This window comes from Acomys russatus, chromosome 18 (genome assembly GCF_903995435.1).
Source record: "Acomys russatus chromosome 18, mAcoRus1.1, whole genome shotgun sequence".
NCBI lineage: Eukaryota > Metazoa > Chordata > Mammalia > Rodentia > Muridae > Acomys > Acomys russatus.
In genome coordinates, this window is record NC_067154.1 from 6,486,102 (window position 1) to 6,498,127 (window position 12,026).

Here is a 12,026-nt window from a genome sequence, read left to right on the forward strand (position 1 = left end):
TTGTTTGCCCATGAGAAAAAAATCATCATCTTCTGAGTTGTTATAAAGGAATGCCAAAAACTATGAGAAAAATACATCGACTGTGATTTAAAGTTCACGAGCGCTTAGAAAACCAAGTTTCAGTAGTTAGAACTATAGATAGCATGGGTAGACTGTGAGGAACACTTCCCTACATGAGCAGTAGGTGGCAGTAGAATTCAAAGGCTTCCATTGGCTATGCATACATTCTATTAAAATAGTCCAATGATGTAGTCAAATATTAACTGTCCAAACAGCCAAGAAATAAGGGTCTCGGCGGATTCTGATAAGCCAAGAAGATAATGGAATTTATAATGTATTCAAAGAGTTTATCCAAGGACTATAAAGATAGATCAATGAGTGCCTTAGTCAGTGATTATTGCTGTGAAGAGACGCCATGACCACAGCAATTCTTCTAACGGAAAGCATTTAATTGGGCTGGCTTGTAGTTTCAGTGGTTTAATTCATTATCAACAATTATCAACATAGTAGGTCATAACAGCATGCAGGCAGACATGGTGCTGGAGAAGGAGCTGAGAGTTCTACATCTGGATCTGCAGGCAGCAGGGAGAGAGAGAGCCACCGGCCTGGCTTGAGCATTTAAAACCCCAGAGCCCATCCCCCAGAAACTTTCTCCAACAAGGGCCACACTTCCTAATCCTTTCAAATAGTGTCACTCTCTAAACATTCAAACACATCAACCTATGGGGCCATTCTTATTCAATCCACCTCAATGGGTAAAGGAGAGCAAGTGTGAACACCTAAGTTGAAATCCCTAGAACACACACGAAACCAGAAACATGGGTCTAAAACCCCAGTGCCTGGATATGGGGACAGAGACAAGAAGATCCTAGGGGTTTCATGGGCCACCTAGTGTAACAGAAACAGCAAACTCTGGACCAACCAGTAAGAGACACTGTCTCAAAAATAAAGTGGAGAGAAAAATCAAGAAATGCACCTGATGCTGATCTCCAAACCCCACTGGCCAACACAGTAATATACACCTGCATATACTTATATAGAACGCCCACCATTAAAAGTAATTAAAATGTTAAAGAGCACTGGAGAGATACTTCAGAGATTAAGAGTAGTCACTGATGTTCCAGAAGACCCAGGTTCAGTTTCCAGCACCTACATGGTAGCTCAAAATCATCTTTAACTCCAGTCAGTACCAGAGATCCAGTGCCCTCTTCTGGCCTCTGAAGGCACTAGGCAAAAACAAAGGTCACAAAGGTAAAGCGCTCATACACGTAAATATGTTTAAAAAATAAAATTTAAAATAATTTCTTCATTGTTTTGCAGGTGTTGTTATTATCTCTATTCTTGAGATTGAAATGGTATGTATGTGTAATCAGCAAAATATTATTCTTGGAACTACAAACAAAAAATTAACGTGAGTTTGATTTATTTCCCTTAACAAGGTCAAAAGTTCATCCGCTTTCCTAAAAACACTTATTTCTTCTAAACATCTGAATAAAACGGCATTGTGAGTGTCACATTTTTTAATCCACTCACGTGTTGACATATGTGGCTGATCTATAACTCAGCTCCTGTGAACAGCGCTACAATAATCACTGATGTGCAAAGCTCTCTGTGGTATGCTGATTGAAAGCCCTTTGGTTATATAGCTATTTAGTTTAGCTGGGTCATGTGGCACTCCTGCTGTTAGAGGGTTTTTCCCCCAGTGAATTTCTTTTTACATTGATGGATAGTGTGCCATGACACAGGCACAGAGGTTAGAAGATGTCATTCATCATCCGGCAGTGGGTGGACTGGGATCCACCTCTGGCGGGCTGGTCCAGGTGCTGCTTGCCTCTGGATGAGACCAGGCTTCGAGGTCAAGAGTTCTAAGGTGCCCTTTTCTTGCTCCAGGACAGCCTAAAGCACTCAGGGTGATGTCCACAGAGTGTTATAGTTTAGCCCTTTTAGAACAAGATGGCTGGTATCAGAAGGCAGTGGGGAGACTTGGGAGCTCTACAAGCCAATGATGATACCAAAAGTGTTACAGCTCCTTCCTCATTTCAGCTGCTGCGGTGAGCACACAGCATAGGAAGCAAGCAGATGTTTGAAACCTGCTGGCAGGCAGGTCTGGTGAGATGCAGGCCTAGCAATGCTTCACCGGGGTCAGCAGCTCTCCCCCCTCACTCCCAGGGGAAAAAAAAATGGAGTTTCAGATGGTCATCATGGAGGAATGTCGAGCACGAGAGCTAGCAAGCCTTTATGTATAAACCGTGGGCAGTGGGGAGGGATTTGAGGGTGCATGTGTCTGACTGCTAGGGCCAAGGGTGCCAGGATTCTTAATCTACATACAGCGGTGCAGTATCTCATATGCACGCAGTAGTGCCAGATCCTATGACAAAAAGGAGAAAACAGTACTTAATTATCTTACGGATGAAGGAATGTCTTCTAGGTATGAGTGAAGGTCATTTGTGGAGGTTAGGATCTCCTCAGCATAGGGTGGGGGTACTCCCAGGAATTCCCTGTGCTTGTTGAACAAGTTCCTTATCAGGAAAGGGTCCTGCCTGTAGTTTCCTTGAGGGCTATGTGACACGCTGTACAAGGTCTGAGGTTACCAGATCAGGTGGAGCGGGAACCCAGCTGAGGAAAGGGAGTCCACATTCGCAGCCAGAGCACAAAACGGCTATCTGAAGATGTCAGACTTCAGCCTTATCCAGCAGAGCCCCACAAGAAGAGAACTCGTAAAACTTACAAGGAGTGGTTTCCTCCTTCCAGAATGAGGATTCTAGGGATTGAACTCAAGTCAGCAGGCTTTGTCAGCAAGAATCCTTACCTACCAAACCATCTTGATGATCTTATTCTGAGGAGCCCCCATACTGTTTTCCGTTGTGCTTGGATTAATTTACATTTCCACCAGCAGTATAAGAGGACTTTTCTTCTCCATCTTCAAGAACATTAAAGATGTGTGTATTTGTGTGTGTGTGTGTGTGTGTGTGTGTGTGTGTGTGTGTGTGCATATGCATGGACATGTAGAGTTTAGAGAACAATTTGGGGGTCTAGGAAGCAAACTCAAAGGGTCAAGCTCGGTGGCAAGCACTTTTACTGCTAAGCTATCTCACCTGCCCTATACTCAGCTTTTCCACATGTCCTTGGGGGGCCTCAAACTCAGGCCCTCATGCTTTCGTGGCAAGCATTTTACTGACTGAGGCTGCATCTGTTCTTTTCTTAATGATAGCCATTCTGACTGCAACGAGATGGAATCTCAGTGTTTATTTAATTAGCATTTCCCTGATGGCTGAGGATGCTGAACACATTTGCATATATCTGTTGGCCGTTTGCTCATCATCATTTTATTAGTCCATTTATTGATAAGATTGCTTGGTTGTTTGGTAGCTTGTCTCTTGAGTTCTGTATTCTACCTATTAGTCCTCTACCAGATATACTGGCAAAGATTTCTCTCCCGTTCAGCAAGCTGTCCCTTCTCTGTGCTGCTGCTGGTTCCTTCACTGTGAAGATGGCTTTTAGATTCACACAATCCATTCATCAGTGTCAGTTCTTCAGATGACTTTCCTTGTTATTAAAGTCCATTTTAGGGGGGCTGGAGAGTTGGCTCAGTGCTTAAGAGCACTGTCTGCTCTTCTAGAGGACCCGAGTTCGATTCCTAGCACCCACATGGCAGCTCACAACTGTCTGTAACTCAAAGATCTGACACCCTCACACCAATGCACATAAATTAAAAATTAAATAAAAATATATTTAAAGTCCATTTTAGGAATGCCTGCCTACACCTATATCTTCACAGTTACCCCACCCTTCCCTGTAGCATTTCCAGTTTTAGGTTTGTGTTTATTTTTTTGTTTTGTCTTGTTTTTTTGTTTTGTTTTGTTTTTTTTTTGTCTTTATTTTGTGGGACACGGTTTCTCTGTGTTGCCTTAGGTTAGTTGATTCTTGAGGAGTTCTTGTCCCTCTGGGTTCCTTTATCCTTCTCCCAACTCTTCCAGAGGATTCCCCAAGCTTACCTACTGTTGGGCCTTGAGTCTCACCCTCTGTTTAATTCTGCTGTTGGGTGGAGCCTATGTACGCTAGGCTCCTGTTTGCAAACATAGCAGAGTATCATTAATATTGTCGGGGGTTGGTTCTCTCCCATGGGGTGGGTCTCAAAAAAGATGACTCCTAGCCTATGCTGAGACCAGGTTATTCCCTACTCTAAGCTACTCCACGCTGGGCTTTCCAGTGGTTTTTCACACTATACCTTGCCCTATGGGACTTCATTTTACAAGAAAGTTTTGGCTCTGCTTTGAGGGAGACGGATGACTACAGCCCCTGGGTGGAACCAGCAATTGCACATCTGCCAGGTTCCACCCATCAGTCAACACAGCCTGACAAGTGACTTGTCTCTGGGAATAAAAAGGGAGACACTATAAGCTTATTGGGGATGAATTGGGACAGTAAGGCAACATAACTGTATGAAAATTATACCACAGAAACCAGGCCCAAGAACTTGCCAAACACACCAGACCAAGGAAAGAGTGTATCTCCCTTACTGAGACCCCATAAAGTGATGGACATATTGTGCTTTGGTATCATGGACCCTCCATACCTAGTGTGGGTCAAAGGCCAGCAAGGAGGAGTCCATTGCTGTCCCTGGAGCTTTGGCTCTGCTACATCCCCTGCTATTGATGCAGCCTACTCCACTGCTGCCTGTCCCCATGCTTATCCATCTGGCCCTGGCCCTGGCCCTGACATGGTGTTTGCGGGTCCTGACCCAGTTTGGCCTTTTATTTTAGAGTTGAACCCTGCAGCGTCACTCACAAACCTTGACTGCAGCAGCTGCCTCCTGGCTTTGCTCTGGTCCACTGTTTTTTTTTTTTTTTTTGTTTGTTTGTTTGTTTTTTTTTTTGGTTTTTCGAGACAGGGTTTCTCTGTGTAGCCTTGGCCATCCTGGACTCACTTTGTAGACCAGGCTGGCCTCGAACTCACAGCGATCCGCCTACCTCTACCTCCCGAGTGCTGGGATTAAAGGCGTGCGCCACCACGCCCGGCTTTGTCCACTGTCTTATGAATAAAGAGTTATCGAGTTCCGGCCCGCTGGAAAAATCGGATCAGGGTTCACCTGAAAGAGGGAGTGGGGATTGAAAGTAGGATACAGAGATGCGAGAAATAACGAATCAAGTCAGGAAATTTCTGGTCAAGATTCTCTTTAATGCAGACGAGTAAGACTTTATATAGTGAGACCAATAGGATCTATTCTGATCCCTCTCTCCCTAGCTCCCAAGGCAAGAAGAACACAATAGCCTGAATAGCTCTCTGCAAGAACTTCCTTAACCCTCCAGGTGTTTCTCAGTAGGAATTTCCCTACTTCTTTCAAAGGTCAAAGGCTCAAGGATGCCCTGGAACACAAAGACCTCCTCCAGCAGAGATCAGTAGCTGGAAGGTCATAGCATGCAGCCTAAGCATGGGATTTCTGACTTGGCAGAATTTAGCTTCCCACAAAGAGTCTCTCTCAGCCCTCTTCTGAAACTTCTGGAACTCTGCTGCAGCCTCTTTAACTTGTATTCATCCTGTTACCCATATATGGATATAGATTTGTGAATATATAAATATATTTGCTGTGTGATAAATGATATGAGAGCTAATATTAGTAATTAAAGTTGGAATTTAAAAAAAAAACTGCATTTACTTTGGCCAGGTTACCAAGATAGATGGGGTTATATGACAAATTGCTGTCACCTAAACTGCTATACCATCACTACTTTATAGAGTCACAAAAGCCCACCCAATTTCATGATGGCATATACCATCTGTGCATAGGAGCAGTGACTAAGAGCATGTAATGCAGGGCCCTGTTATAAGTGAGAAACATGGATTACCTGTGGATAAATGCCACTTCCTCGGACACACTGAACTTTAAATACAAGAGGGAGGGAAACATCAGGAGAGTCGAAACACTACTTTGGCAAAGTGCTTTTTCTGCTCATGGCCATAATGCAATGAACTAAGAATATGTAATTACATATAATTGGATATAATTAAAATAAAGAGACATATCTAAAATAAAAGGCTAATTTAAAAGTAGGAAAATTAACTAGGTGCAAATGTCAACAATGCTAATTCCATGGTTAGTGCTAGGGACACATATGTCCCCTGAACTTAGGAAACCACATCAGTCTGATTTTTGGCATATGCCTCTTTGATGCACCTGTCTTCTTCCCAGGCACCATTTAAGTGGGGTTCAACATATGTGACACCTCTTGCAGCCAACTCTCCTTCACTTTTTCCCCCTTCACTGTCTTTCCCTCTACCTGCCCTCATCTTTTTCCTGGTGGGCAGCAGGGTTCTACAAATACCATCTCACCGATGATTGTGATATTATAGAGGGAAAGAACACTTCAAGCGGCGCTAGCTGATGATCCTCTCCACAGCCCTGTGATAACAGGACAACGCCCAGACACAGTGGCAAATGTGCTTCACCTGAGTAGTAATGAACCAGAATCTAAGCATGGGGAGCAGTTTGAAGGCAGTGTGGGCTACATGGATGGATGGATGGATGGATAGATGGACAGACGGACAGATGGACAGACAGACAGACAGACAGACATAGCTTCATTGACTCGTAGAAGATAGCTGCAAGAGACATTTGGGGAAGTATGATCACAGATTGCATACCACACGATGTTACTGAGTTAATTTCATTTTCTTACATTGGATATAATGTTACAAATTACACAAAATACTGTCAGTTTTCTCCATAGGTGTATACTAGAGTAGTTAAAGACAAGCCATCTCAGTAAGTCTGTGGCTTACTTCTAGTTACCTCTTAAAATGTATGTGCAAATATTTATGTGTATGTATTTAAATATATAATATGTATTTATATGTACATGTGTGTATAAACAATTATATGGTGAAGGAGTGAACAAATATAAATTATTGGAATTTGTTTAGTCTGGCAAAGGGCTTAAAATGTTTATTGTACTGCTCTTTCAACTTATGTGGTATAAAAAATTTCCAAAATTTACATTTTTAAGAGTTTAAAAGTTTAAACTTAGCATGCAGCCAAGAAAGATAGCACACACTATAATCCAACCCTCAGAGGGCCGTGAGTTCAAGGTCAGCCTGTGTCACACAGTGAGACCAGAGGCACTGATGCAGAAGTCTGGCATTTGTTGGTTTAGTTATTCAATAATGATCATGAGTAGTGTGGCTCAGCATCACATGTGACCTGGGGTATGCTGACAGTTCCATTTTGATGGGTCTTGACCCAGGATGGCAACAATCACTATGGCTGGTGCCACCCCTGGGCTGATGGACCTGAGTGCTCTAAAAAAACATGAGCAAACCATGAGTGTCTCTCCACAGCTTCTGCTCCCAGGTTCCTGATCTGGCTTCCCTTGGTGATGTTTGTAATCTGTAATGTGAAATAAATCCTTTTCTTCCCAAGTTGCTTTTAGTCATGGTGTTTTTATCACAGCAGTAGAAACCTTAACTAAGATACCAGCTAAGTCAATTTAGCACATCTTTTACCCACTGCTCCTGAGATCTGACTAGGATTCCCACCCTCCACCATCCACTGGTCATATGTGACAGTATTGCCTGTCTTAAGCAAGAATCATATTGGTTGGTTCTGCTAGAATCCTATTATGGCTGATGCTCTTTTCTTTCCCACTCTCTGACTTCCACCCTTTTCTCTGGCTTTGCATCCTTATTTAATCAGACTGTGTTTGAACTTGAACCCCACCTCTCTCTCCCCTACCTCAAGTGGGCCAATTTCTTATCACCATGGTCCCAAGTGCTGTTTTCCTTTTTGTTTGTTTGTTTTTCGGATTGTTTATTTGTTTGTTTTCTAGACAAGGTTTCTCTGTGTAGCCTTGACTATTCTGGACTTGCTTTGTAGACCGGGCTGGTCTTGAACTCACAGCAATCCACTTGCCTCTGTGCCATCACTGCCTGCCTGTTTTCCTTATCTTACTTCAAATGTGTCATTGAGCCGGGCATGGTGGCGCCCACCTTTAATCCCAGCACTTGGGAGGCAAAGGCAGGTGGATCACTGTGAGTTCGAGGCCAGCCTGGTCTACAAAGTGAGTCTAGGACAGCCAAGGCTACACAGAGAAACCTTGTCTCAAAAAACAAAAAACAAAAAAACGTATCATTGAATATTTGTTTTCTGAAGCAGTTGTTGCGGAATAGAGACTGAATCGACTTGCCTACAAACACCACATAACCACCTTACATGTATACCCGGAGGGCTCATCTCTGCTCTCTGACTTCTACAGTGTCTCATTTCCAGCGAAGAGACAATCCTTCTGTGCACCTGGACATAGGGGAAGAAGCAGAGCCTTGCTCCAAGGGTTTTTGTGCATTTTCAGCCAGGTCCCCCATGGGAAACACTCACAGTTGTTAGGACACTTTCTTTTTTCTTTTTTTTTTTTTTTTTTTTTTTTTTTTTTTGTTTGTCTGTTTTTGTTTTTGTTATTCAAGACAGGGTTTCTCTCTGTAGCCTTGGCTGTCCTAGACTCACTTTGTAGACGAGGCTGACCTCGAACTCACAACAATCCACCTGCCTCTGCCTCCTGAGTGCTGGGATTAAAGGCGTGCACTACCACGCCCGGCTCTTCTTCCTTTCTTTTAAAAAATATTTTTTATTATTTTTGAAATTATGTGTGTGTGTGCGTGTGCGCACGGGCGTGCACACGCATTTACATGTTAGTATAGTTTGCCCTTAGAGCCCCAAGGTGATCTGTCCCCTAGAAGTGGAGTTACAGGCAGCTTTGAGCTACCCAACAGGAGCAGTAGGGACCCAACTCGGGTCTTTGGAGTAATCTCTCCAGCTACTCCTCCTCTCTCTCTCTCTCTCTCTCTCTCTTGCTCTCTCTCTCTCCAGCTACTCCTCTCTCTCTCTCTCTCTCTCCCTTCCTCCCCCTCTCCCTCTCTCACTCTTTCCCTCCCTCCTACTCTCTCTCTCTCCTCCTCTTCTCCCTCTCTCTCCCTATCTCCCTCCCTCCTTCTCTCTCTCTCTCTCCTCTCTCTCTCTCTCTCTCTCCCCTCTCTCCCCCTCTCCCTCTCTCACTCTTTCCCTCCCTCCTACTCTCTCTCTCCTTCTCCCTCTCTCTCCCTATCTCCCTCCCTCCTTCTCTCTCTCTCTCTCTCTCTCTCTCTCTCTCCCCTGTTTTGTTCCTCAGCAGGGATATATATCCGAAGCCCACCTAACTCATGATCCTCCAGCTTAACCCAACAGTTGAGTCTTAGCCTCCTTAGAGCATTCACCTAAACAGGTTTGCAGCTGGCAAGCCTTCGTCTGTCTCCGATACATGCGTCTCAACTCAGAAGTGTCTTCTCAAGGGATGGAAGACCATATTCCTGTGAAGTGTGACTACCAAGAATGACAGTGTTATGGGCTGGGTATGAGGGATTCCTTAAAGCTGCTGTGTTAAGGGCTGGTAGGCAGCATTGTGGGGACTGGATTGTCAGGCTGTTAACTTCGCCAGTTACCATCACATGTATCTTTCTTAGGGAAACCACAAGTTTGTTCTGTGAAAAGCTGGTCAAAGCTGGACATGGTGACACACAATTTTAATTCCAGCACACAGGACGCAGAGGCAGGGGAATCTCCGTTAGTTCTAGGTCATTCTGGTCTACATAGAAAGTTCTGGGCCAGCCACAGGTACAAAGTGAGACCCTGTCTCAAAACAAGTTAACAGAAGACTAAATTCAAACAAGAAATAAGAAAGAACATTTGCTACTGACCTGACAGAAACATGATGGACTGAAGAGGAATGCTCGGAACAGCTCTCTACCAGTAAAGTAGGCAAGGTAGACGGGAAGAAAAAAAAAAAATCTCTAGAAAGGCATAAGTGACTGAAAATGACCCAAGGCAGAATAGACAGTATGGATAGACCTGCAACAAGAGATTAAATTAGTACACTTTAAACGTCTAGGGCCAGATAGATTTTGTTCAATTATAGCAAACATTTTTAGAAAGACTTGATGCCAATTCTTCACAAAATACTTTTTAAAAAAAACCTATGGCAGTATTTCTGTAATGCCACCACACTCAGTCTCTGGAGCTCAACCCCAGGTCTTTGTACATATTCAGCAAGCACTCCGCCAACTGAGCTGTACCCCAGTTCCTGTTCCGGCCCAATGGAAACATTTTCACCAAAGAAACTCATGACTTTTTTTTTAAGAGAAGTATGCCTTTATTCCCGTGTTTCTCAAATTAAGCTGGCTGAATTGGTTGCTTTGAGAGGTGATCAGTCAAAGAGACCAAATCCCAGATCCCCATCTGATTCCTCAGACTCTTCCTTGACTTCAGCCTCGGCTGGGGCTGCAGCAGCAGGAGCAGCTGGGGTGGCTGCAGCCACAGGGGCAGCGACCACAAATGCAGATGGATCCGCCAAAAAGGCCTTGACCTTCTCAGCAAGAGGGAAGGTGTAGTCAGTCTCCACAGACAAAGCCAGGACCCTCTTGTACCCATTGATGATAGAGTGTGGCACCGAGGCAACAGTTGGGTAACCAATCTGCAGACAGACACTGGCAACATTGCGGACACCCTCTAGGAAACGAGAGTGCAGAGTCTGCTCAGTGATGTCAAGCACTTCCGGGTTATAAATGCTGCCATTGTCAAACACCTGCTGGATGATCAGCCCAAAGGAGAAGGGCGAGATGTTGAGCATGTTCAGCAGTGTGGCCTCGCTGGCTCCTACTTTGTCTCCAGTTTTTATCAGCTGCACATCACTCAGAATTTCAATGGTGCCTCTGGAGATTTTAGTGGTGATGCCCAAAGCCTGGAAGAACGAGGTCTTCTCAGGCCCCAGACCCGTGTTCTGGGCTGGCACAGTGACCTCACAGGGGGCGATGGCGCCAGCACGGGCAGCCGCAGACACCTTATTGGCCAACAGCATGTCCCTAATCTCAGTGAGGTCCTCCCTGGTGAACACAAAGCCCACGTTCCCCCGGATGTGAGGCAGCAGCTTCTCCAGAGCGAGGTTGTTTTCCAGGTGGCCCCTGATGGCCTTGCGCATCATGGTGTTCTTGCCCATCAGCACCACAGCCTTCCCTCGAAGGGACATGCGAATCTGCTGCATCTGTTTGGAGCCCACATTGTCTGCTCCCACAATGAAACATTTTGGGTAATCATCCAAAAGTTGGATGATCTTAAGGAAGTAGTTGGACTTCCAGGTCGCCCTGTCTTCCCTGGGCATCATGGCGGTGCGTCAGGGATTGCCACGCAGGGTTTAAAGACGATGTCACTCTAATGAGGACGCCTGGAGAGAGACGAAACTCATGACTTTTATATGTTCATGTATCATATAAATGATGCTTAAAACAAGTGGAAATATGGGACTAGTGTGTGGCTCCCCTAAGCTTGCTGGGGCCTTCATTGGCATATTTGACATGCTCAAAAGGCTCTTGAACCTAAAGATGTGAAAGCACACTGCCTCCTGCGATTGCTTTAAGTCTTACGTGGAACTTTTGCCTCACCCCACCCCTACACTTCAGCCCTCCTTCCCTGACTCCAAGCTGTGGGGATAGAATTCCCAACCCCACCCAGTGTGCAGCTAGCAATAGAGACAGAAAAAGACAAGGACCCAGCCATGCCCTTTCTTTTGCAAGTTGCTCTTCCACAGATGGCCTCTTGTCAACCTTGTTTCCCCATCTGCATCTCAACCTCAGTACAAGAACACATTGTACAATCCATAAACCGCTGCTCATGAGCTGAGTTGAGAGCTATTTTTAAACTAATTAAGAACCCTTCAACTTAAAAAAAAAAAAAGTTTGTGTTAATCTGTGAAACCTCTACCCACAAGCCAATCCGTGTAATAGCAGATGTGGGGACTAATTACAGCCCTGGCAGAACCAAGGCAACGGTCCAGAAAGGCACAGAGAACAGACAGGCCATCTAGGCTCCCCAGGGAATTAGAAAACACAGCCAGAAAGTCTTTCAAATTCAGTACAGCTTCTGATGTGATGGTTTCTAGAAGTTACAATGAGCATTAATGAATAAGACAAAGAACCTCAAAGACACCACAAAACCAGAAAAGGTTTAAGAG

The 12,026-nt window shown here is 44.6% G+C and overlaps 1 protein-coding gene across 1 annotated transcript; it reads right to left on the bottom strand.

The window, feature by feature from the left end:
- Window positions 1-10,148: 10,148 nt before the first annotated feature.
- LOC127202081 (60S acidic ribosomal protein P0-like) lies at window positions 10,149-11,244 on the bottom strand. The gene has a single exon (XM_051160682.1). The coding sequence runs from the start codon at window positions 11,178-11,180 to the stop codon at window positions 10,227-10,229; it is 954 nt and encodes a 317-aa protein (XP_051016639.1). The 5' UTR covers window positions 11,181-11,244; the 3' UTR covers window positions 10,149-10,226.
- Window positions 11,245-12,026: the final 782 nt, after the last annotated feature.